This window comes from Pristis pectinata, chromosome 31 (assembly GCF_009764475.1).
Source record: "Pristis pectinata isolate sPriPec2 chromosome 31, sPriPec2.1.pri, whole genome shotgun sequence".
Classification (NCBI taxonomy): Eukaryota; Metazoa; Chordata; class Chondrichthyes; order Rhinopristiformes; family Pristidae; genus Pristis; species Pristis pectinata.
In genome coordinates, this window is record NC_067435.1 from 5,389,236 (window position 1) to 5,416,971 (window position 27,736).

General features: G+C 46.1%; 1 protein-coding gene across 2 annotated transcripts; it reads right to left on the reverse strand.

Annotated features, from left to right (window-relative positions):
• Window positions 1-9,844: 9,844 nt before the first annotated feature.
• Window positions 9,845-27,291, reverse strand: LOC127584976 (uncharacterized). Of its 2 annotated transcripts, none has more exons than XM_052042059.1 (2): window positions 27,123-27,291; window positions 9,845-15,856 (listed from the first exon to the last, which is right to left on the reverse strand). In XM_052042059.1, the coding sequence occupies exon 2, from the start codon at window positions 15,743-15,745 to the stop codon at window positions 13,916-13,918; it is 1,830 nt and encodes a 609-aa protein (XP_051898019.1). In that variant the 5' UTR covers window positions 15,746-15,856; window positions 27,123-27,291; the 3' UTR covers window positions 9,845-13,915. The 2 variants fall into 2 exon arrangements, with proteins under 2 accessions (XP_051898019.1, XP_051898020.1); XM_052042060.1 differs by having other exon boundaries at window positions 27,106-27,291.
• Window positions 27,292-27,736: the final 445 nt, after the last annotated feature.

Consider the following 27,736-nt stretch of genomic DNA (forward strand, 5'->3'; position numbering starts at 1 on the left):
TTCAGATCGAGACCTTTCATCAAGATACGAGACTCTGCTACATGTACAAGAGTGACTTGGAACACAAAACACAGTGAAATGAATTCATTCAGTTTGATTGGCACTGCTGAGCTGGGAACTTAGTCGAACTGCGAAGATGAGGAGGGGATTGTGAGGGGGGTGGTTCACACTGACTGAAGAACATCCCTCCGGGGCACCTCCCTTTTCCTCCTGTGGAGCAGCTTTGACCCCCATACATTACATAATAGATCATCCCTAAGTCTGGACAGAGATCATCTTGATATTTAGCTTTGTGGGAGGTAGCATCAGCAAAGAACCTGATGAACTGGGATCCGTGGTATGCATTCATTACATACAGGAACTCTCACTTCCCTTTATTACGTAATCTCTGGAGTTCTTGCTATGTCAAATATTTTCAGAAAGTAAACACACCTTTTTCCATTCTAAAGGCAAAACAAAATGTCCAACTTAACAGAGGAATTTACCCATTCACATCCTACACACTTAAAAACTGTTAAGAATTTGATTAAACGTTCCAGTTGACACTTTGTTATCTGCGGCGGCAGTTACTTTGTCCTTATATCAGTGCTCCTCTGCTTTCTCTCTGTGTGTCTCTAGTTTTCCTCTCTCTCAGGCTCTGACCCAGTTTAGTGACCTGGTTTTCTGGTACGTTTAGTTAAGCGTCCTAATTTAATCAGCAGCTTTGGCTCCTTTTCAACTAATTGTTCAATTCAAAAACAGTTGAGCTAATTTAATAGGCATGGTTCAGGATTGGAACCACACCCAAGTGAACGATGAGGTCAATTTGAAATTCTCACCCTCCTTTTTAAAATTTCTCTCCGTAATCTCCTCCAGCTCTGTAACACATAACAAATACCAGAAACATTCAGCAGATCAGCCAGCATCAGCAGAAGAGAAACAGAATTAATGTTCCGGATCAAAGGTGCTGCCTGACCTGCTGAGTTTTTCCAGCATCTTCTGTTTTTATTTCAGATTTCTACCATTCACAGTTTTCTTGATTATCAACCTGCCATAGTACCTCAGTTGCTCTAACCCTGACCTGCTTATCACCCCTGAATATAATTGTCCCACCTTTAGTGGCCATCCCGTCAATTGCCAGATAACCAGGTTGCCTTACAACATACACAGAGGCCATTCAGCCCTTTGAGTCTATGTTAATTCACAGAACGATCCTATTCCATCACTTATTTTCCTTGTAACCTATTCTCCCCATATTCCCATTTATCATACCATTCACCCTCACACTAGGGGCAATTTGCAGTGGTCAATTGACCTACCAGCCTTACATATCTTCAGGATGTGGGGGGAACCAGAGTACTCAGGGGAAACCCACGCAGTCACAGGGAGAACATGCAAACTCCACACAGATGGCACCAGAGGTCAGGATTGAACCCAAATTGTGTCACTATGCTGCCTCACTGCTTCACTCCCTACAGCTGGAATTGCTTCTTTAAGGTACCTTTAAGGTGGTCCTCAAAACCTACCACCTTGTCAGAGGGTTTGAACAACTGCTCCGACATATGATGCAGGTTGGAATCAATTTTCCATTCAATAATGAGCATCACCAGCGATGTTAATTCCACTAAAGTACAAGATGTTACTAGAATCATAGAGTCATAGAGCAATACAGCGCAGATACAGGCCCCTCGGCCCAACCAGTCCATGCCGACCATGGTGCCCACCCATCTAGTCCCAATTTCCTGTGTTTGGCCCATATCCCTCTAAGCTCCACTCCTCCATGTACCATGTACATCCAAGTGATTCAATGATACTATTGTACCTGCCTCAACCACTTCCTCTGGCAGCTCATTCCATCTACTCACTACCCTCTTCTGAAGAGCAAAACACTTCAGATTTGTAAATCTGAATTAAAAACAGAAAATACTAGAATTACTCAGAAGGTCAGGCAGCAACTACAGAGAAAGAAACAGATTTAACACTTCAGGTTCATCAGACTTAGGAAAAGTTGAAACTCAAACATGTTTACATTACAGAGAAGGGGGAGGAATGGAGAGAAGAAATGGGATTGTCTATGACTGGGTCAGATCCAAGAGATATATATAAATGACTTGGATGAAAACATGGATGGGTGGGTTAGTAAGTTCACAGACGATACAAAGAGTGGTGGTGTTGTGAATAGTGTAGATGATTGCCAAAGGATACAGTGGGATATAGATCAGTTGCAGATATGGGCGGAGAAATGGCAGATGCAGTTTAGTTCGGCCAAGTGTGAGATATTGCACTTTAGGAGATCAAATGTGAAAGGAAAGTACACAGTTAATGGCAGGACCTTTAACAGCGTTGATGTACAGAGGGATCTTGGGGTCCAAGTCCATAGCTTCCTGAAAGAGGCTGCACAGGTTGATAGGGTGGTAAAGAAGGCGTATGGTATGCTTGCCTTTATTAGTTGAAGCATTGAGTTCATGAGTCAGGAAGTTATGCTGCAGCTTTATAAAAATCTGGTTAGGCCACATCTGGAGTATTGCGTTCAATTCTGGTCGCCCCATTATAGGAAGGATGTGGAGGCTTTGGAGAGGGTGCAGAAGAGGTTTACCAAGATGCTGCCTGGATTAGAGGGCATGTGCTATGAAAAGAGGTTGGACAAACTTGGGTTGTTTTCTCTGCAGCGACAAGAGGCTAAGGGAAGAACTGATAAAAGTTTATAAGGTTATGAGAGGCATAGACAGCAGTACCTTTGTCCCAGGGTCAAAATGTCTAATACCAGAGGGCATGCATTTAAGATGGGGGGGGGGTAAATTCAGATGAAATGTGTGGGGCAAGTTTTAACGCAGGGAGTGGTGGGTGCCTGGAATCGACTGCCAGGGATGGTGGAGGAGGCAAATACGATAGAGGTGTTTGAGAGGCTCTTAGACAGGCACATGAATGCATAGAGAATGGAGGGTAATGGACATTGTGTAGGCAGAAGGGGTTAGTTTAGTTAGCTGTTCAATTACTAGTTTAATTCAGTCAGCACAACATCATGGGCCGGAGGGCCTGTTCCTGTGCTGTACTGGTCTATGTTCTAAGAGATACTGAATACCACGTGGTGGTGTGCTGGCTGTGACAGAGTGATGGCTTATTAATTGCAGCTGACCTGTCTAGAGGAGGTGTGAATAGAAATGGAATTGGTATTGGTTTATTATTGTCACATGTACCGAGGTACAGTGAAAAACTTGTCTTACATATCGTTTGTACACATCAATCCATTACACAGTGCATTGAGGTAGTACGAGGTAAAACAATAACAGAATGCAGAATAAAGTGTTACAGTTACAGAGAAAGTGCAGTGCAGGCAGACATTAAGGTGTAAGATCATAATGAGGTAGATTGTGAGGTCGAGAGTCCATCTTATCATACTGGGGAACCATTTAATAGTCTTATAACAGCAGGGTAGAAGCTGTCCTTGAGCCTGGTGGTATGTGCTTTCAGGCTTTTGTATCTTCTGCCTGATGGGTGAGGGGAGAAGAGAGAATGTCTGGGGTGAGTGGGGTCTATGATCATGCCGGCTGCTTTACCAAGGCAGCAGGAAGTGTAGACAGAGTCCATGAAGGGAAGGCTGGTTTCTGTGATGTGCTAAGCTGTGTCCACAACTCTCTGCAGTTTCTTGTGGTCACGAGCAGAGCAGTTGTTGTACCAAGCCGTGATACATCCAACATCCAGATAGGATACTTTCTATGGTGCATTGATAAAAATTGGTGAGGGTCGATGAGGACATGCCAAATTTCTTGAGCCTCCTGAGGAAGTAGAGGCACTGGTGAGCTTTCTTGGCCATGGCATCTATGTGGATGGACCAGGACAGGCTATTGGTGATGTTTATTCCTGGGAATTTGAAGCTCTCAACCTCTCGACCTCAGCACTGTTGACGTAAACAGGAGCATGTGCACCGCCCCTCTTCCTGAAGTCAATGACCAGCTCTTTTGTTGTGCTGACATTGAGGGAAAGGTTGTTGTCATGACACCATGTTACTAAGCTCTCTATCTCGTTCCTGTACTCCGACATCATTATTTGAGATACTGCGTAGATGGACAGAGCAGAATCTGGCCATGCAGTCATGAGTATATAGGGAGTAGAGTAGGGTCCTGAGGACGCAGCCTTGTGGGGCACCAGTGTTGAGAATAATCGTGCTGGAGCTGTTGCTGCCTGTCCTCACTGATTACGGTCTGTTGGTCAGGAAGTCAAGGATCCAGTTGCAGAGGGACGTGTTGAGTCCCAGGGCTAGGAGTTTGGTGATGAGTTTGCTTGGAATTATGGTATTGAAGGTGGAGCTGTAGTTAATAAACAGTATCTTTACTGTCTTTACTGTCCAGATGCTCCAGAGATGAGTGTAGAGCCAGGGAGGTGGTGTCCACCATTGACCTGTTTTGGTAGTAAGTGAATTGCAGTGGGTCGAGGTTGTCTGGGAGGCTGGAGTTAATGTGTGCCATGACCAGCCTCTCACAGCACTTCATGATGGTGGATGTCAGAGCCACCGGGCGGTAGTCATTAAGGCACATTGCCTTGTTTTTCATAAGTACCAGGATGATAGTGGACTTCTTAAAGCAGGTGGGAACCTCAAATTGAAGCAGGGAGAGGTTAAAAATGTCTGCAAATACCCCTGCTGATCTGCGCAGGATCTAAGGACATGGCTGGGGACACCATCTGGGCCAGATGTTTTCCATGGGTTATCTCTGAATGGAAGGAGATAAATGAAGACTGAGGAGGAGAGATGAGAACAACGATACTGGAACAGTGAGATATTTAACAGAGTAATTGCTGGAAATCTGAAATAAAACAGAATGCTGGAAATACCCTGCAGGTCTGGCAGCATCTGTGGAGAGAGAACATTTAAGTTAACTTTGTAAATGCTGACAAAAACTGGCATTCAGGTAAAAGACCACAGAGGAGATTACAGAGAGAAATTTCAAGAAGACTGTAAGAATTTCAAATTAACCTCAGCGTTCACTAGCATGGGGTTTCACTGATAAACGGTCTTGACCCAAGATGATGACTTTCCCTTTACCTCCACAGATGTTGACTGACCTGCTGAGTTCCTCCAGCAGCAAAGGCTATTCAAGATCGTGAATGGCAGAGTGGATACGAGGGGCCGAATGGCCTACACCTGCTTCTGTTCCTGTTCTTAACTTCGAACTAGAAAGGTTGGATATCTGAAATTGTTGAATTCAATGTTGAGTCCGGAGGGCTGTCACATGCCTAGTCTGAAGATGAGGTGCTATGGCTAGAGACTATGATGGGCTTTGTTGGAACGGAGGAATGGAGAGTTAGAGAGGCCACTGGAAACTCAAGGTCACACTTGCCGACTGAATGGAGATGTTCTGTAAAGCATTAGACCAATTTACATTTGGGATTTCCAACTATTCTTGTTTATTTCAGATCTCCAGTGACTGCAGGTTACTTTATCCCACAGAACCAGGGTTGTTTTCCTCTCTATTCTGTTTACACGTACTTCTTTTAGCTCACATCTCCACCAGACGAGAGAGCGGTGACTGACAAGCTTCCTCCACCCTCCCTCAGCTGACAACACAGTCACTCATATCATTCATTCTCTCTTCATTTTGCACCCTGTCACAGACATACCCTTCTACCTCACCATCACCACCTCTCTCCTCTCAACCTAACACATGTTTCACTTTGAATGTTTCCTGGTTGTGATGCAAGGTCACCAACCTAGAATCTTCTCTCTTTCTCCCTTTCCAGATACTACCTGACCTGTTGAGTACTTCCAGCATTTTCTGGTTTTATTACATTTTACTATTTATTCATTTTTTGGAGATTTATTCATTATCACTGGAGAAGGTGATGGTGAACTGTGTTGAACTGACAGAGTCCCTGTGGTGAAGGTGCTCCCACAGTGTTGTTGGGGAAAGTATTACAGGAAGTCCCCAGGTTACAAGCAGTCGACTTACGGACATCCCTGCATATGAATGAGCTCTCGTAATATTAAAAAATATGACTTCACTTGGAAATTCATTCCTAACAACTCCAGAGCTAGTTTTCTCTCTCTCTCTCTTTCTCTCTCTCTCTCTCTCTCTCTCGCTCTCTCTCACTCTCTCCCTCCATTTTTAGTAATTGTTCTATTAGTCTCATATGCTATTGATGCCATTCATTACAAAACTGTGGTGGTACGGTTACCATAGCAAGTGATTTTTGTGTACATAGACAAAATCAACTTAAGGATGTCTTAAGGACAGGTTTGTACCTGTGAACAGTCTTTAAGGGATTTCGCTTTCATATTCTGTTTTTATTTTGGATTTCTAGCATCAACAATTTTTTTTCATTTTGATTAAAAGAGTTCTCTTTGCAAGGTAGTAGGGCCAGGTTTGATAGATAGAGTTAAGGTATCATATCACAATTAAGCTGAATAACAGCACAGACTCAAAGGGTCGAATGGCCTCTTCCTTTGTCCCTGGGGCATCACCTATGATAAGTGCAACTGTTCCTCACTGATATAAATTGTGGGGGATCGCCCCCAGTGCATCCTCCACACCCCCACAGTTGGTGACACATTTTTAAAGACCCCCGCTACCTTACCTTTCAAAAGACATTTTTGGCTACCTTAAGGTTATCAGGTGTCACAGATTTGTCTGAAGGGGCTCCATATACAGTAAGATACTAAGTCCATTTTGTATCTGCAAAATTTCATAAACAGCTGCTGAACAATCCTAGAAATAGCCTGAGTGAAAGGAAAATTAAGAAACTGCAGATGCTGGAAGTCTGAAATAAAACCAGAAAATGTTGGAAATACTCAGCAGGTCAGGCAGCGTCCGCTGGGAGAGAAACAGAGGTAACGTTTCAGGGTGAAACGTTCTAACCTGTTCTAACCTTTGCTGGAACAGGGAGGGAGAAGACAGGTTAGTTTTAAGTTGCAAAGAAGGTGGGTAGTGAGGAGAGGCAGCAACACCTTCGGCATGATTATTCTCAACACTGGTGCCCCACAAGGCTGCATCCTCAGCCCTCTACTCCCTATATACTCATGACTGCCTAGCCAGATTCTGCTCTAACTCCATCTACAAGTTTGCAGGTGATACCTCCGTGGTAGGCCATATCTTAAATAATGATGAGTAGTAGTACAGGAAGGAGATAGAGAGCTTAGTGGCACGGTGTCATGACAACAACCTTTCCCTCAATGTCAGCAAAACAAGAGAGCTGGTCATTGACTTCAGGAAGGGGAGGGCGGTGCACGTACACCTGTCTACATCAATGGTGCTGAGGTCAAGAGGATTGAGAGCTTCAAGTTCCTAGGAGTGAACATCACCAATAGCCTGTCCTGGTCCAACCACATGGACGCCACGGCCAAGAAAGCTCACCAGTGCCTCTACTTCCTCAGGAGGCTAAAGAAATTTAACATGTCCCCTTTGACACACCAATTTTTATCAATACATCATAGAAAGCATGCTATCTGGATGCATCACAGCTTGGTACGGCAACTGCTCTGCCCAGGACTGCAAGAAACTGCAGAGAGTTGTGGACACAATCCAGCGCATCACAGAAACCAGCCTCCCCTCCGTGGGCTCTGTCTATACCTCTCGCTGCCTTGGTGAACCAGCCAGCATAATCAAAGACCCCACCCACCCGGGTCATTCTCTCTTCTCTCCTCTTCCATCAGGCAGAAGATACAGGAGCCTGAGGGCACATACCACCAGGCTCAAGGACAGCTTCTATCCCACGGTGATAAGACTATTGAATGGTTCCCTTATACAATGAGATGAACTCTTGACCTCACAATCTACCTTGTTATGACCTTGCACTTTATTGTCTACCTGCAATGCACTTCCCTGTAGCTGTGACACTTTACTCTGTATTCTGTTATTGTTTTTACCCTCAATGCACTGTGTAATGAATTGATCTGTACGAACGGTATGCAAGACAAGTTTTTCACTGTACCTCGGTACAAGTGACAATAATAAACCAAACCAATACCAATAAAAGGACGGACAGGACAAAGGGTGATGCCAGGCTTGCCGTGGGGATAAGTTACAGAGGTCACCAGATTGATGGGAAAATGGGGCATTTAGAGAGGGAAAAAATGGAACAAAGCTCTGAGGTGATGGCAGTTGCAGAATGAGAATACAAAGGGACGTGAGAAAGTACAAAATGTCAAGCTGTAAAACATCGTCAGCAGGTCAGGCTGCACTAATGGAGAGAGAAGATAAATGAGGTAATATCACAGATGGATGAATTACAGCAGGAAGATCCAGTTCTGCTCCAGACAGTGAAGGTGAGGTTCCTGAAGCTGTCAAATTTAATATCGAGTTCAGAAGACACAAAATGTATCCAGACGGAAGATGAGGTGCTGTCCCTCAAGGTGATAGGAAGGCACATTCATAAAGCACCTTTCACAGATTCAGGAAGTCCCAAAGGACTTTACAGTCAATGATGTCCCTTTGCACTGTCTTAGTCTCTGTCATAGTATGGCAGTGTAGCGGTTAATGTAACGCTATTACAGCACCAGCGACCCAGGTTCAATTCCGGCCGCTGTTTGTAAGAAGTTTGTACGTTCTCCCAGTGACTGCGTGGGTTTCCTCCGGGTGCTCCAGTTTTTGTCCACATTCCAAAAGACGCACGGGTTAGGAAGTTGTGGGCATGCTATGTTGGCGCCGGAAGCGTGGCGACACTTGCGGGCTGCCCCCAGAACGCTCTACGCAAAGATGCATTTCACTATGTGTTTCGATGTACATGTGACTAATAAAGATATCTCATCTCTCATCTCATATGGCAGGAAGTAGGGCAGCCTCTTGCTGCACAGTCAGATCCCACATCCAGCAACAAGATAATGGCCAAGTAATATGTGTCAGTGGGTGCTGTTTCAGGAATTAAAAACTCTGTAGGTCACCAGGGAGATGTGTTGCTTTTTCCCACCTGATACCACAGGATCAGTAACATCAATGATTGGGCAGAGTGGGGGCCTTGGATGTTGCGTCTCACCAAAACCAGGGTACTTTTGACAGTGCAGCACTCCCTTAGCACAGCACTGGTGCATGAGCTGAATTCTCCAGAACAGGATCTGATCCTGTAGCCTGCTGACTCTAAGGGAAGAGAGTGGCCCAGAGGGAGCCAGCTGCAGACCAATGCCCCTGGGAGAACTGGGAGGGGACTAGGTTAACAACAGACACATCAGGCTGAAACCCTCATTAAATAGATTCACTTCTCCAACACTCCAGCCCTCTGCACTACCCCAACTCACTGTCAACTTTGTCAGCCAAAGGTCTACTTCCCGACAACATGAACATTGAATTTTCAGGTAAACTGCTGCTCCCCTGTCCCTTTCTCTCTCTTCCTACCCCACCCCCCCCCCGCCCCCAGCCCCCATCTCCCTGTTTCTTTCCCCTTCTCCCCCCACCCCCTCCATCTGCCCACCACCCACACACTCCTCCCACTGGGTTCCCTCCCCCCAACTGTTCCCGTCTGCCTTCCCCACCTCCCTCCCTTGGTTCCACGCTTCACCTCCCTCTCCTGTCAGATCCCACCATCTGCGGCCCTCTGTCACCTCCGCCTCTCACCTCCCAGCCTCTGCCGCTATTCCCACCCTCCCCTCCTCCATCTGCCAATCACCCCTCCTCACCTGGATCCACCTATCACCTGCTGGCTCTTGCTCCACCCTCTCCCTCCACCTTTTTATACTGACTATCTCCTCTCTATCTTTCAGTCCTGATGACGGGTCTCGACTTGAAACGCCGACTGTCCATTTCCCTCCCACAGATGCTGCCTGACCCGCTGAGTTCCTCCAGTATCTTGTCTGTTGCTAAAGGTCCCAACACTTCACTTTGCCCCATGAACTATAGCATGGGGCCCCTTTTAATAATCATTCAGACAAGGTTACTCCTTTCCTTTTTTTTTAATTCAGCGTCGTTTGAAAACCAAATGAAGGTAGAAAGCTATACAACATGCACCTGACAGCTCTTTACATAATTTACATGGGACGGTAAAAAAAATCATTCAAGGTCAAATCTTTGACAGAAAGGAGAAGCTTTGCAATTAACACCAAACAACATGAAATACCAGGATGCTTCTCCTGTTTATAAATATATACACCTTGTCAAAATGAACAATGTAACATGTAAATGATCAAAACAAAGTGCACACACCTAGTTAAATAGACACTGTGCTCTCGGGATGGATGGCCCACAGTGAGACGAGAACCTTCTGAAAACATTTAAGATTGTCAAACAGATGAACAAATATACAATGCTGATTTTGTGGCCAGAAGGTTTTTGCATACAAGGTCAAAGTCTCTCATGTGTAAATGAGGCAATTAGTTGAAGCTCTTCCAGTTTGAGGAGAGATTGCTCAGCTCCCGATCTCCCTACTACAGTATCTCCACTTGAAAGTACGAATTTGCTCACATTGGCTTGATGAAGTCCCCTCTCCTTGATAAGATGTGACAGCCAGAACGATATAGACCAAACAGCACACCTGAATGGTGTACATGAACAGAGAAACCTGACTGGATATGTGGCAGGGCACATTGAGAGACTGGTTGGGACCCTGAGATTCATATACACAGGCTTGAACCCGTACAAAACAAATCTAGTGCTGGTCACTTAACTGAAAGAAGGAGGTGATAGCCCTTGAGAGGGTGCAAAACAGATTTCTCCTAACGTTCCAGGGATGAGGGATTTCAGCTCCAGGGTTTTAGACCGGGGAAGCTGGCGTTGTTCTTTCTGAAGGGAAGAAGGTTTGATGGAGGTGGACAACATCAACGCTGGTTTGGAGAAGGGGAAGCTGTTCCCACAAATGGACGTTCAAAGACCTGAGGAACACAGATTTAAAATTTGGAGCAAAATATACAAAGGGAAAGGGTGAGGGAAGATTTTTCTGTGAGGCAGTGGGACTGAATTAGGGCCGTCAGGAGGGAAATGGATGGGCACCAGAGGGTGTGGGACCAAGCAGGAGAATGGGACATGGGATTGCCCTACACGAAGCCAGCATAGGCTCGATTGACTGAATGCCTTCCTTCTGAGCTGTAACAATTCCCTGGTTCAAAGATATAAATATTCATCAGCGGGCTTGGTGTGAAAAATTAGGATGACCCCACTTCAGTGAGGTACAAGAGGTTCACTAGAGCTGTGAAGTTGGGCACCAGCGAGGGACAATCTCTCAGAAGCCTTTGGTACTCTCCGAAACTCATAGGGTGATCAAAGTCCAGAATGGTCTGGTTATCTGGCCAATGGAAACCACAAGACCAAACAGTTGGTCACATTTTTATTATTCAAATATTAGATGAACAAAATAGTTTTTTTTAATTGTTTTCTTTGGCCATGAAAGAGCTCATGCTTTTTTTTAGTACAGTTTCACTTCTATACACTCAGTTCAGAATTCATGTTCTGAGGCACTGACACAGTAAGGGGGAATAACTGGTCACAATGTGGTTGATGTTTGGACAGCCGAAATGATTGACGTGAAAGGGTGATTGACAATCACCAGAAAACTGCTGCTGGCCTTGGCATTGGCAGTAGGACCACTGATGGATCCCACAGTCAGGTGAATGCAGCCCAGATCCGAACATTCTAATAACACCTCTGCAATTGCTCCAACCATGATTCCTTGTGATGGTAACTCTGCAAATCCAAGATCAGTGGGGTCAGGTTCACTGCACTCTGTTGGATTGGCCTCTTTAACCTTTTGATGACTGGCCACCCCGATGTGGAACACACAGCCCTGACAACCACAGGGAGCAAGAATATCTGCCTCCCGGCCCAACTCACACAAAACGACTGAGTAGATCCAGGAATTTCAAATGCAATTTACATCGGCACAGATCAAGTTTCTGTTAGGTTTTCTGTGAGTTTATAAAGCATTGGGTCACCCTTCCAAATCAAATGAATTGCCTTTTCAAGCTTCTGCTATTGAGTCTGTTTATGGGGACTCTCATAATGAAGTTTTCTCTTGACAGATGTCCACCAAGAGACACCTTCTTAAGAGCTTTTAATTTTATTTTAAGCAAGGATATGACCAGTGTACACCAACGTAGTCAGTAAATGATTCTGTACAAGTAATTTAGAAGTGGTCAAACATTAAAAATGACGAATGTTTTGATTAAACCCAATTTCAGCTGTCTTGAATCAAACTTCACCAGGTTACCTCTTTCAGACTTGTCCGGGAGTTTTTAAGAAATGTATATTCAGAACATACCAACATTCTAAGCCTTTGGACAGTTCCACCAGTTCATGAAAGGTTCGGTGTGTGGTGAGATACAAATGTACTTAAGACAAAATTTGTGGAAGTAAAGGCCCTTTGAAAATGAGGGGAATTTGCACTGGGATCTCGGAGTGTGCGGAGCTGAAACACTCAGGCCAGGAGGCTGGTTCAGTGGCAGACAGCTGTGATACCAGTGTGTTTGGACTGCAGAAGGCAGTGTGTCAGTCACTGGACACTGCAAAACTCCAACTGACACCCTTACACAATGAAATTATTGCCTCTGCATAGCAAAGCCACCACACTCCAGAATTTATTGCAGCAGTTTGAAGTAATGTACACTAAGTCAGTAGGTTTTATGACGTAAAATGGAGAAAGTGGTGCTTTCAAATTCTTCCCTTTCAACTTTGGGATCTAAAATTGAGTCTATCAAACAGGGAGATGAGGGCCTTCTCTTCCTTTAGTGAATCTTTGCGTGGTGAAAGTATAATGTCTGGGACAACACCAGCTCTGTCTGGGCAAATCTAACCTCAGTGAGGTACAGGACGCTGGACATAGAAGTGGTCACTGAAAATCAAAAGCAGTGTAGCTGAAATAAAAACAGAAAATGTTGGAAAGACTCAGCAGATCAGGCAGCGTCTGTGGAAAGAGAAACAGTGTTAACGTTTCGGGTCGAACACCTTTTGTGTTTCCAGCATTTTCTGTTTTTATTATCACAGAAACAGTCGGGAGGACCTTCCAACTCATATCTGTGACTTGTGGACCAGACCACTCTGGGATAGGTCACCGACTTTAAACCTTCGTCCGGTTTCTCTCTCCGTCAATGCTGCCTGACCTACAGAAATGTTTCCAGCACCTTTTATCTTTAAGTCAATATTGTCTGTACCCTCTGCTGTACATCATCTGGGCTAAAGGGATGGAAACTGCAAGCTCAAGTCAGACTGAGCTGTCTGTGGCTGAAATTCACAAGTGTTTAGGAAGGTGAAATAGCGAGTGGGGAACACCCGGGGGGAACACTGTGCGTTGTCTTGTGGCAACCCAAGTACAGAATGACAACCAGCTCTCGTGCTTGCTTTGAGTGTGACTGGGAAGCATGCCACTGAGACTTGTAATGAAACTGTTGAGTGCGTCTGGACAGATGCCACAGTCGAGGCTGTAAGGCTGTGTCTGGAACGGCTGCTATGAACCGTATGGTGTGAATGCTCATCGTGGAAACACCACAAGGAAGCTTGTTTTACAAATTCCTTCCATCCACCTAGTTAATTGCTGATGTTCTACAATCTCCTAATGCCTGGGCATGAACCCTGCCAACTGAACCAAACTGACACCCAGGAGTGAACGGTGACTAGAGTGCCAACAGTGTAAATCAACAAAGAACAGACTTGAGGCCTTGCCATAACGGCCTTGCTGGTTTTGGATTTAGATCTTCACAGACCCGACTAAGAACTAATAGACACAAGAGTCCGGGTTGTCTACTGCTTGGTGAGATTTGTCACCTCAGTCTTGGAACAACCTGGTGAATGCAGGTGTTGGCTCAGTTTGCATCCTTATAATCCGATCAATGTGGATCAGTCCCTGAAAGAGTAAAGGATATGGATACACCAACTCTGGTCCAGAAAGAAACTCCAGTGTCGACCTGTGTCCAGGGATGGACAATTTCTAACATTACTGTGCTGGTACTCAGCAAGAAGATGAGAGATATCCCCTGCTTGGAGACATTGCTGCTATTTAGTAGTCTCGGACATTCAGACGAACCACTGTCCTATTTCACCGCTCTACACCCAAGTTTCGCCATGTTTTGATCTTGAATGGGGCTGGTTAAATTGTACCCCTCGTGGCCTGGTGATGTCTCAGCTGATTGTGCGGCTTTAACGCCAAATGCCTTAAAGCAAGCTACATTTACAGTGTGGTGGTCAGGGTCCTTTGACGTGGTTTGGTCACTCTGGAGATTATTGGAACCTTTGGGAGTATGTTGCTCAAACTGACTTAACACTCCCGGCTGGCACTGAGATGCTTTAACATCTAGAGGCCCTGATTCACTCCAGAGATCTCGCTTCCCGTGGGCTGCGGCATAACTCTTCACGATACACCCATTGTGATGGGAGCCATTGCAGGGGGTCAGTGAAGCCCCTTGACCACGAACGTGACGTGAATGGTCCTGCCCGTTATCTTGTTCACCACCTTGAATCGCTCTGACTTTCAAGCGGAGCTTATGAGGAAGGGCCGTTCTCTTGAGCATCTGGGGGGAATCAGAGTGTGCCGCAGTGTCGTAGCCAGGCCTGTCCACCTTGTCTTGACTGTCACTGTCTGAGCCTTCGGAAAGGGTGCCGTCTGACACCTTATCCGCAGTGACGTTGGAATGTGCCAGCAGGCCCTGATCAAACACTCGAGGTGCCTCAATAACAGAACAGGGAGTCAGGGAGCATTCCAGCGGCTCCTGATTCTCTGGAGTAAAGCTCTGGGAGAGGGAATGTTGTGGAATCTCATCCGGGTTCTGGTCCGCAGTGTGTTCACCCGCCTCGTTCTGGCGTGGATCTGTATGTTGCAGCCGTTCAATGACCAAGTGCTCATAAGCAGGCCCCCAGCACGGCTCGACTGCGCAGTCCCTGGGCCTGCATTGGCCTGGCTCCTTCCGCGCCCCCACGGCCAACGGCTCGTGGCCGTACTGCCGCGTCACATCGCTCGGAGTGGCAGCAGCCCCGCCGCCCACCCTCGGGGGGCAGTCCACCCTGTGGCTCCCGTGGGCCTGAGGCACAGAGGACAGAAGACGGAAGTCCTCCCTCTGGGTAGGATGAGAGTCCACTGTTTCTACACAGCCTTGCGCTCCATACTGAATAATGTCCCTGGCCACAAAGTTGTACTTAACTGGCTCCTTGTAACTTATGAATTCAATATCATCATAGCTCCTTAACAGAGACATTGACTCTCCAAAAGTGACCTGAACATTCATGACGTCCTTCATGTCCTTCATCAGATCCCTGTCCATTGAGTTGTCATCTTGCCTGATGTCCCCTTGGATCGTGGGCTCTGGGCTGTTTCCAGCGCTCAGCGACCCATCAGAAACATCAGAGAGGGATCCCCTGGGTGAATACTTGCTCATGGGTGCAAGCCCACTCCTTTGACTCGAGTGCTCGTTCTCCGAGGAGTCGGACTGGAGGAGCACGGTGGAGCTGTTGGAATAGGTGGTGTAGTAGGGGCCCACCGCTGACCCAGCCAGCTGCCGACTCTTCTCTGTGTATGCGGCAGTGGTGATGAGGCCAAACCTCAGCTTCAGAGCCAGCAGCTCTGACTTCAACCGGACATTTTCCTCGTTCAGTGCCAGCACACGGTTCTCCAGGACCATGTCGCTGATCCTCCTCTTCTCCCGTGACCTCTTGGCGGCTTCGTTGTTCTTGCGCCTCTTCTCCCAGTAGCTGGCGTCTTTCTTCTCGTCGGAGATGAACTCCCTCTTCCTCCGACCGGTGGCGCTGGGTCGGCTTCTGCCCGTCCTGGTTCTCTGGAGCAGCCCCTGGTTGTAGGGGCTGGGAGTGTCCGGGGCATGGGGAGGGGCTGACTCCAGATTCTCCATCTCTGAGTAGTAGCCAGATTCCATCGGAGACCACGACTGACTCAGGCAAGGTGAAGGCTTCCTGTGCGTGCTGAGACTGTTTTGAGCACAATGTTTCCCGCCATTTGGAAATGACTCCGCACTCCTTCAGTGGACCTGAGAACAGAAAGCACATCGACTTTAACACGTATTCAGATATTCCTTGTTCATCTGTTCCTTAAAGACCAAACATCGGGAATAGTGGCTGTAGTGCGCACCATCTACAAACCGTACTGCAGTTACTTGCCCAGAACACTCTGATGGGACCTCCCAAACCTATCACCTCTACCACCTAGAAGGACGAGGATGTGGATGCTCTGGCCAGGAAAGCACAAGGAGGCTGAGGAGATTTGGCATGTCCTCAATGACTCACACCAATTTTTTAGGTGCACCGTAGAAAGCATCCTATCTGGATGCATCACGGCTTGGTATAGCAACTGCTCTGCCCAAGACCACAAGAAACTGCAGAGAGTTGTGGACACAGCTCAGCACATCACGGAAACCACACACCCCTCCATGGACTCTGTCCACACTTCCCGCTGCCTCGGTAAAGCAGCTGACATAATCAAAGACCCCTCCCACCGGTCATTCTCTCTTCTCCCCTCTCCCGTCAGGCAGAAGATACAAAAGCGTGAGAACACGTACCACCAGGCTCAAGAACAGCTTCTGTCCTGCTGTTATCAGACTCTTGAAAGAACCTCTTATACGCTGGAGATGGACTCTTGATCTCTCAATCTACCTCATTGAGGCCCTTTCACGTTATTCGTTCTACCTGCACTGCTCTGTCTCCATAACTGAAACACAATATTCTGCATTCTGTTTTTCCTTTTTGTACTACCTCGATGTACTTCTGTAATGGAATGACCTGTCTGGATGGCACGCAAACAAAAGCTTTTCACTGTATCTCGGTACACGCGACAATAGTAAACCAATACCAACTACCAAGGGCATCAGGCACATGGGAACACCACCCCTCCAATTCACTCACCATTCTGACTTGGAAATAGATCACTGGCCCTTCATTATTACTGGATCTAAATGCAGAACTCCCTCCCCACCAGCACTTTGGGAGCACCTTCACCACACGGACTGTAGTGGTTGAAGGAGGCAGCTCACCATCGACTTCCCAAGGGAAGTTAGGGATGGGCAATAAGTGCTAGGCTTACTCATCCTATGAATGAATAATTATAAAATAAACATAAGTGGAACTGATAGGGAATTAAGCAGAGGGACAAAATATTAGAATTCCAGCTAAGCACATTAAAAGCACATTCAGAACTTGTCCAAGTTCTGAACACCTTCTGCAGAAAGGCCTGTGGGTGTGAACATAGTGTGTGGCCAACGTCAAGGTCAACAGGAATTCTTTCATTGCTAAGTACTTCACAGCACAGGCTCCCTTTGAGCACCACACGGATTCCGCAAATTTGTAATAGAACAGAAAGCACAGACCAGAATGTTCTGGGAGCTGTTGGGTGGCAAGGAGACAGCTGTCACACAAAGGACTGTGCCTATATGGTAGAGTGTCACAGAATGCCACAGATGTAAAGCCAACTGGGCTTTTTAAAAGGAAAGAAGTAATTGGGATTAAAGGATATGGGAAAAAAAGGTTACCAAAGCAGGAATAAAGTTATGGAGTAGCAGAGATGGCTGAAGAAGGACTCCAGGGAAATTCTGACCTTGGTCAATTCTTAGCCCTGGTCTTAACGTTCAATCATAAAGTGTTATTCTCATTGAGTGTTAAACAGAAGGGAAGAGCTTGGAACAGAGGGGTGAAAACAGGGGGCATGAGAGAAACCACCAACACCAGATATACAGATCTGATCAATAGGTGTCTGGAAGGGGGTGAGGTGGGTTAACATTGAGGCGGGTTAACATTGAGGCATGTGGGGTCCTTGCTCTAGAAGCAGTCAGGGTCTCACCAGCATCTTTACTCAGTAGAGATGCTGCTGGAGTGGGAACGAGAAAAAGAGAACTCAGTGGGCCGAAGGGCCTGTTTCTATGTTGTATGACTCTCTGATTCTGTGCATTGGGTTTTGTTCCACCACCAGGAGATTAGCAAGGCTCAGCATTAAGGACGAGCAGTACTCCAGCCCTCACAAGGCCAGTGTGCAAACAACTAGATGGAAACTTCATCTCCCGGACGCTGGCTTAAAGTACTGGTGCTGCACTTGACATGGGAGACACACAACAGAAAGGGAACCACTCTCACAGGCAGGCACAGTAGTGTAGCAGTTAGCGAAACGCTATTAGAGCGCCAGCAACCCGGGTTCAATTCCGGCCGCTGTCTGTAAGGAGTTTGTACGTTCTTCCCGTGTGTCTGTGGGGGCTTCCTCCCACATTCCAAAGACGTACAGGTTGGGAAGTTGTGGGCGTGCTATGTTGGCGCCGGAAGCGTGGCGACACTTGCGGGCTACCCCCCAGAACACTCTATGCAAAAGATGCACTTCACTGTGTGTTTCGATGTACATGTGACTAATAAAGATATCTTATCTTATCTTAAATGTCCAAAATGGGTCAGCAGCCAATAACCATTCAACAGATTCTAAAAGCGTTCTGTGTACATTTTGGCAAATGATGTCACTGCAAATGGTGAATGTGGATCCCACACCAGCCAATGAACAAGGGAAATTAAGTGAGCACGAGGAGTCCCAGTGAGAGTTGGGTCATGATAATGGGAAAAGTATTTCAGTAGCACTGCACTGGGCTGGGGCCAGAAAATGGAATTGGAATTGGTTTATTATTGTCAGTTGCACTGAGGTACAGTGAAAAACTTGTCTTGCATACCGTTCATACAGATCAATTCATTACACAGTGCATTGAGGTAGTACAAGGGAAAACAGTAACAGAATGCAGAATAAAGTATTTCAGTTACAGAGAAAGTGCAGTGCAGGCAGACAATAAGGTGCAGGTCACAATGAGGTAGATTGTGAAGTCAAGAGTCCATCTTATCGTACTAGGGCACTGTTCAGGGAACTAAAAATAACACCCCTTGTGCCTTCAAACCCAGGGAAGGTCACATTTTATGAATGCAGAACTTTTGAAAAACTATGTTTGAAGGTATCAGTGTTTTTCCTGCTACTGATTTTGGATTCAATCCATTGTTCTAGATTAGCCGACCTATCCCTGAATTGGGGATCAGATTAGCCCGGAATTGTTGGGGTTCAGAGATAAGCCGATGCAGTCATTTGTCTTCTGCTCCAGAAACGACCTGGACTCTGGGTGAGGCAGGCTGGGCTCACTGCCCCGACACACACAGGCAAGGTTGCAATCCACTGAACCACATAATTTGCAGTCCCAGCAGGGGACAATGATGCAGTGTTTGTCAGTGCAGGTCTGACACTGCATCAACACACCTTCCATGTTTCAATATCTTTGGAAAGGTTCTCTGTCTAGAAGGACCATCCAACAGATGTGGCTCTCTGCTGTTGCATGGAGATTAGCCCTGGCCTACATTCTCTGTGTGTCAGACTCACACTTTCAGAGCCAGGAAGTAATGTGAATGGGGGGGGAACACAATGGGCCACATTGATGAGTGTCCTGGCAACAGGCCAAGGGCCAGCAGCAGCCAGACAGCACAAATTGCTCAACCTCAACCACGGCCAAGTTATCTCACTGGGGTGATCCCACAGGGAGGGGATGCGGGCATCCAGGAGGGGTGGAGAGGACGAGGGCACTGTAGCTGGCACACACCACAACCCCACACCACTGGCAAACATCTCGTCACAAGGAAACACTGCAAGATCAAAAAGCAAGAGGTTCTGTAGACTGACTCAGAGCACACAGTGACGTATCCTGTGCAGAATGGCAAGGCATAGACTGGCAAGCCCAAGGCTTGAATACTGAGAGACTGCAAGTCCTGAGATGACCTTAGTGTCTGTCTGTGTGCCTGTACCTGACAGGGCGTCAGTCTGTCTGCAGCCAGCTGCACAGAAACAGAGTATTTCACATCATCATTATACGGGTAATTTACTGCGTAATTTAAATCAGTATCACTGTTAACTTATTCTCAGTGTAACAGTCCCCATTGTACACCAGTATCACTGTTAACTCATCAGTTTAACTGTGCCCATTTTCGTAACAGCTTAACTCAATATTCAATGTGCATTATAACTGTGTCAGTCTAACTATATACTTACCCAGGTGTTAGTCTAACTGTACCTGCTTGTTAGCATTACCATACTTGTGTCAGTGTAAATGTACCTGTGTGTTGGTATGACTGTACCCATGTATCAGTGTAACTACTTGTCCATAAATGCAACTTTACTTGGGAAGCAAGAACTGCAGATGCTGGACAAAAGCAGAAAATTGCTGGAAATACTCAGCAGGTCGGGCAGCCTCTGTGAAGAGAGGAACAGAGGTAATGTTTCAGGTTGACAATCTTTCATCAGATTAAAGGTGACTGTAACTTTCTGTCAGTATAACTGGACCTGAGTCAGTAAATTTTACCCCTGTATCAGCACAGCTACTTTTGTCTAACTACGTCTGAAGTTATGGATCAATATAACTGTACATTTATGTTGGTGTAACTCTAACTGTGCGTCAGGGTAACATTACCACACTGTGTCAGTGTAACTGTTCTTTTTTTAGTGTGATTTCATATTAGCAAATACATCAGAGATGTAGGTTTTAAAGCTTGTATTTAGGTCTAAAGGTTGGGAGTGAAGTCACAGTTATCCCTGTAAAGCCAATGGAAAGATCCATCCTAGTGACAATTGGAAAAAGGCTAAATCTTATCACAGAAATTCAAGTTTCATTGCTTCCCACAGTTATCAGCAAGGCTGATCAGCCAAGATGCAAGAATGACATCACCATTGGTGCAGTACACGAGGCTAAAGGTAAACAGAAAGCAGATGTGCATGAAGGTTACAACAGCTATGCTAACAGCAGTCTTGGTGGAAACTCCACTGTGCAAACTTGAGAAACCATACAGGAACCATGGCACCAGTAACTGGAGATGGAGCAGGGCTGTCTGAGTGCCTGGGCAAGGAGGGGGAGCCAGTAACTGAGAGTGCAATAACAGTCAGTGAGTGTCAGGAGGACAGGTAGTACAGGGGTGAGAGGGGAGCAGGAATTGGATTATACATTCTGTATGTATGTGAGTGTGTGGGTGTCACTGGAGCTGGTGTTGGAATATACAGTCGGTGTGTGGATGTCACTGGAGCTGGTGTTGGAATATACAGTCGGTGTGTGGGTGTTACAGGAGCTGGTGCTGGAATATACAGTCAGTGTGTGGGTGTTACAGGAGCTGGTGCTGGAATATACAGTCAGTGTGTGGGTGTTACAGGAGCTGGTGTTGGAATATACAGTCGGTGTGTGGGTGTTACAGGAGCTGGTGCTGGAATATACAGTCGGTGTGTGGGTGTCACAGGAGCTGGTGCTGGAATATACAGTCAGTGCGTGGGTGTCACAGGAGCTGGTGGAATATACAGTTGGTGTGTGGGTGTCACAGGAGCTGGTGTTGGAATATACAGTCGGTGTGTGAGTGTTGCTACAGGAGCTGGTGGAATATACAGTCAGTGTGTTGGTGTCACAGGAGCTAGTGTTGGAATATACAGTTGGTGTGTGAGTGTTACTGGAGCTGGTGTTGGGATATACAGTCTGTGTGTGATTGTTATAGGAGCTGGTGCTGGATATACAGTCGGTGTGTGTGTGTTGTTACAGGAGCTTGTGTCTGCATGGGGTGATATCTGGTGCCGTGTGTTTTGTGATTGGGGATGTCTCTCCTCTATCCGTATTCTCAAACATTACAAACTGCTGAAACTTTAGTGCCCTCAGTGTGAACTCAGCAGTCACGTAGTGCAACGTGAATATTGTTCTACAACCAACCCCCCCTCCCCCCCGCCCACACACCCCTTCCCCCTACTTTCCCTCCCCCCTGCCCACCGCCCACCCCCAGCACAAGCAGCACCCTGGTAACATTCATTTCCCCCAGTGGTGTTATTTAACATTCAGGAAGTTGAGGTTCCTCTATTGGATTACACCACCGTCAAATCTATGACATATCCTTCAGCTGTCACAAGCTGTGCCAAGCCCTGTGAATCTCAGGACAGGCAGCTCCCCCTGAGAACAGCAGCCCTCTCCAACCTGTGAAGCTGGAGGAAAGATTGGAGTTGAAGTGGAACTGGGAATTGGATTGAACATTGTAATAAGCATTGCATTGATTACATGGTTACTTTTACACACAAATGTATATACAACGCCACTTGCTAGTCACTCCCCTAGAGTTAGCTCAGAAATAGTTCTTAAACATCAACATGAATTAGCCAAGTTTCCCAGGTTTCCTGGCCATGGAGATGAAAGCCTTAACATATGAGGAGCATTTGATGTCTCTGGGCCTGTACTCGACAGAGTTCAGAAGGATGAGGGGGGATCTCATTGAAACCTACCAGATACTGAAAGGCCTGGACAGAATGGATGTGGAGAGGATGTTTCCACCAGTAGGAAAGTTCAGGATCCGAGGGCACAGCCTCAGAATAAAGGGACGTCCCATTAAAACTGATGAGGAGGAATTTCTTCAGCCAGAGGGTGGTGAATCTGTGGAACTCGTTGCCACAGAGGGCTGTGGAGGCCAAGTTATTGGGTGTATTTAAGATTGATAGGATCTTGATTGGTAAGAGGGTTAAGGGTTACGGGGAGAATGGGGTTGAAAAGAAAATCATTCGTGATTGAGTGGCAGAGCAGACTCGACGGGCTGAATGGCCTAATTCTGCTCCTATATTAGGTTAACCTTAAATTAGGTTGCATAACATTACTGAAGGCACCTGTAGACACTTGTTCTTTCAAAGCTGGTGTTAGCTGAAGCACAATGAGGGATGGAAAAATTGGCCGTTCCACGATTGAATCTGAGAGTGTGACCAAGAAGGAAGTGTGCTGAGGGAAGAGGTCTGCCTCTCAGCCTGAGCGCTCTCTCGAGAGGTGGCTATTGACTCATTTCTATTGATTCATTTTGTGAGTCTTTTGTTTGAGATATTAAGACTGCACGTTTCCCAAAGCAAGTGTTTCTAACCACACAGGTATTTCCTGTCAACAGTTTAAACCCCCTTCCATTGCCCTCCCCCCTCATCCACCCCACGTTCAGTAGCTTTGAAGAACCCTGGACTTCAGGCATGTTGGAAAATTAGTGGGCAGGCACAGTAGTGTAGCGGTTAGCGTAACGCTATAACAGCACCAGTGACCCGGGTTCAGTTCCGGCCGCTGTCTGTAAGGAGTTTGTACGTTCTCCCCATGTCTGCGTGGGTTTCCTCCGGGTGCTCCGGTTTCCTCCCACATTCCAAAGAGGTACGGGTTGGGAAGTTGTGGGCGTGCTATGTTGGCGTCGGAAGTGTTGCGACACCTGTGGGCTGCCCCCAGAACATTCTATGCAAAAGATGCATTTCACTGTGTGTAACCATGTATATGTGACTAATAAAGATATCCTATCCTATTGTTAAGTTTACCATTGACTCATTGAATGGAAACAGACCTTGTATCAATGCCACACAATTCTCTCCCAACCCCTTCTGGATTTCACTCCATCTGAAGACCTTCTATCCTTTTCTCTGTCATGCGTTCATCCAGCTTCCACTTAAGTAGCCCTGTGCCTAATCATCTCTTCCCCATATGGGAGTGAATCCCATGTTCTGAGCACTGTCTGGGAAAGGAACGTGAGAAGCAGGAGCCCGGGTTGGTCAGATGAGCAGCTGTTTTGCCAGTCCGTGCATCAGACTCACCCTCTGACCCATCCCCACATCATCTGAGTCCTGGAACACAGGAGTGTGTCCTGAACAGCCCACCAGATCTATTAACTGACCACCTTCTAATTATGTCTCATTTTGACCTCTGTCACAAATATAAATGTCTTCTCTATATCCACTCTACCACACTCCTTCCCAAACATATAGCCCCCCTATTACATCACTGCAGCCCGTTCCATTAGTCACACATCATAAAAATTGGTCCTTAAGCCCACTGTCTGCACCAATCTCAGCCACCCATTTACACCAATCCCATTTCATTCTCCCCATATCCCCATCAACTCCCCACAGATTCTACCACTCATCTAACACTAAGGTCTGTTTACAGCAGTAAATTAGCCTCCCATCTTTGGGCTGTGGGAGTTCCCAGAGGAAACCCACACGGTGACAGGGAGAACGTGCAAACTCCACACAGACAGCACCTGAGGTCAGGATTGAACCCGGGTCCCTGGTGCTGTGAGGCAGCAGCTCTACCAACTGCGTCACAGTGTCACCCCCCCCACCCTCAGCAGAGTCCCAGCCTGTTCAATCTTTCCTGGCAGCTCTCTGACCAGAGTCCACAGCTGCAACATAACCCAATCTATTCTTTACTCAGTAGCAGACGTAAGACTGTGTACATTTTCCAGTCATTGCTATTCATGCAATGTAAAACCGGAATTTGCATAGCTCTAGAGGTTAGGGAATCCAGGAAACATATGGTGTTGTGATTACGTTTAGAGAGTAAGAGAATCAAAATAGATTGCATATTGAAACTAAGATGAACAAGTCTGACTGCGTGAGCAAGAGTAAAACAAGGTTAGTATAACGTCAGATTCCAAGACACACGCAGAGGGCAGATGTGGAGACTTCCTTTCGCAACTCGTCATCTCCCAAAAATGGTTTGAGCTGACCTTCAGATGCATGTCGCGGCCGGAGACAAACGCAACAGCTGATGTGCATGCACAGCAAGATCCCACGACCTGATCTGTTTCAATGGAAGGCTAAAGGTGCCATTGCAATTGGCTGGGCCCATGCCCCCAACTCGAGGTACAATGGGAGTTCCAGATCCAAATAGGGATTCCATTATCGGATGTCAGCCCAGTCAACAAATGGGGATCGTACAATTAGCCGCAGTTTTCTGGAGCTAGACTGGGGGAAGGGGTTGGAAATTGGAAATATTGGAAATTGGAAATTTTCTGGAGCTAGACTCGGGGAAGGGGTTGGTATCTGATTGTTGACCCTCCCCTACTGAGAAGTAAATGTGGAGGGAGTTTCAAAGTCATGGGTATTGCCCAGGTTGACAGATTTGGCCAGGATTAGCGAGTGGGTTTCGTCAGAATGTACTCTAGTAAGGGTGAGTGGCAACAGAAGATATTGAAGGGGGGGTGAGAGTTAACACAGCGACGTAGCAGGTAGCAGCCATTAAACGAGACTAGCTGCCTCTGTTGCAAGCTCAGGGGTTCAAACCCCACTTTTAAGACTAAGAGTCATAGAGTCATACAGCACAGAAACAGGCCCTTTGGCCCAACTGATCCCTGCCAACCACAATGCCCACCTAAGATAGTCCCATTTGCCTGTGTTTGGCTTATATCCTTCCAAAGTTTTCTTATCCATGTACTTGTCCAAATGTCTTTTAAAATGTTGTTCGTAACTTGAGCAGAAAATCTACATTTGATCACCAGGGTACCACTGATTGGGTGCTACATTGTTGACAATATCGCCTTTTGGATGGGGCACTAAACCAAGGTCCTCTCAGACTGACACAGATTGTTTCCACCATCTCCCACTGTGCTGGGCCAATTTACCCCTCAATGGACACTCAGCTTGAGAACATGCACCACCAGGCTCAAGAACAGCATCTATAAGACTCAAGTGGACCATCTGTATGTTAAAGATGAACTCTTGATCTACCTCATCGTAGCCCTTCACCTTATTGTCTGCCTGCACTTCATTTTCTCTGTAACTGTAACATTATATTCTGCATCCTGTTATTGATTTTCCCTTGTACTACTTGTGTTTTGAAATTATCTATATGAATGACATGGAAAACTAAGTCTTTCACTGTATCTCGGTACATGTTACAATATTAAATCAATTCCAGTTCCACTGGTGTTGATCAGAACTTGCTGTCTGAGTTAGTGACCACCTTTCTGAACCTTCAGACGAATCACAAAACACATCAACTGTTCATTGTGTCTTCCTGTCCATGAGTGATCAGTCCCACAACTGCCTGTAACAAAAATGGCAGCTCTCAACAGTGCTTCATTAGTAATGCGACACTTCGGGATATCTGTGGATGTAAATGGTGCTATTTAAATGCAACTTTATTCTTTCCAAAATAAAAAAACCTCTAAACCTCTGAAATAAGGGAAAATTATTCCAGAGGTTTATTAATTGTTTTATACATTGGAAAATGACCTATTTTTGATACTGTATTCCTTCAAATCAATTCAGTCCCAAACTTTTACAATCCCCCCTTTTATCCAGTTTCGCCTACCTATCTCTCTCCACTTAGTTACTGGTTCAATTAATTTCTCTCTGGACACTTTTGTTTTGTGCCCGTTTAATCATTGACTTTTATCTAAACTTCCTTGCCAAAGTCACAAAAGAAACTTTAATGATTGCAAACACTAATGACGACAGGATATTCTATTGCGACTAAAAAAAACCTTGTTTGGGAAGCAAGTCGTTTGCTGAAACTATTTCCAGTAATAAATCGGTTTCTACTTTTCCCCTTGTCTGAGCTTCGCTCTCCCCCACCCTACTCTCTGTTAATGGATAACTAATTTTGATAACCATGAGTTTATCCTTACCCAAATTCCCCTTCCCAATAAATGCATTGCAAGCGGCCACAGTTTTCATTGTAATCCAAATATAAATCGCCCATCCCCCCTCCAACTCCCACCTCCCCTCCAAGGAACAAGGAATCTCCGCAGAAGCGGCAGGTTCCTTGACATTGCGATAAATTATACAATGCAACTCAATAAGGAATCAATATCCAGGACCGGTGGATGAGATCAAAGTGGAACTCTCAAAGGCAGCATTCATTTTCAGCAGCTACTCCCACTCAACTAGCGTGTAAATTTGTATCTGCTTAATATCCAAGCAAAGTTTAATACTAGAACGTAGATAGTCCAATCTTTCTGTCGCGACAAACTGTAAAAATAAATTCTCTTATTAGTCCGGGAGTTCAGATATGGCCATCTATTTAATTGTGAGTTTCATTACAAAAATTAAATACTTTACAGGCAAATTGACAAAATTGAATTTGAATTACAATTTAAGGAGGCTTTTTTTAAGAGAATATTCTGCCCCCTTAAATCTGACGGGTGTGCATTTTGTAAATGATCAGGTTTACAATTCTTCCCCCTCCACCCCACCCCACCCACCCACCCCCCACCTTCACCCACCCACGCCACGATCACCCACAGTCAAGGGCAGTTATTTAAACCAACGTGTACAGTTACAGACATGCACACCGCACTGACCCGCTTCGCACGGACATAAGACTGAAAATTGCTTGTACCGGGGTGAAGCTTTGCCAAGCCTGGTACCGGGACTGCCAATATAAAACCCACGAGAAAGAGAGAGAGAGAGAGCGAGAGAGAGAGAGAGAGAGAGATCATGGACAAACGCTGAGATTCGTCACTGTACCTTCTGATAAGAATTACCTCAAAGCATCCAAGTTGTGAACCGCTTTTGGTGTCTAAGTATTATATATACACATTTCTATGTATATCGTATGGAGGTGTTTGTTTTCCTGTGGATTTTTGACTTTGTAGATCCTGGAGCGCCTTGTGTCTCTCTCTGTCTTTCATCTATGTTCTGTCTAGTGTTATTGTACCTTATCCTTCCTCATTGCCAGGGATTGTGGGGATATGTGTTAGTAGGTCGGTGATTGCATAACAGCCACTTAACTGCCTAGTCACGTTTAAGCTGATCTTTTCTCTCTCTCGCTCTCTCTCTCGCTCACACACACACACACACACACACAGTGGGAGGAAAACCCAGGCAAGAAGCCAAAAGACCGGAGGAAAGGGAGCTAGCAACTGGACAAGGGGGAGGGGAACGAGTTCTGACTACAAGTGAGACACACACATACACAATGCGATAATGAATTCAGAAATGAAGCGAAAATATATGAATAAATAGCAAATGCAGAGCCAGTTAAACAGACTGGTCATCAACTATTACTGCTCTCTCTCTCTCTCTCACACACACATCACTGCTCTCTCTCTCTCACACACACACACATGCAAAAGGCAATGAGGAATAAATCTGGTGA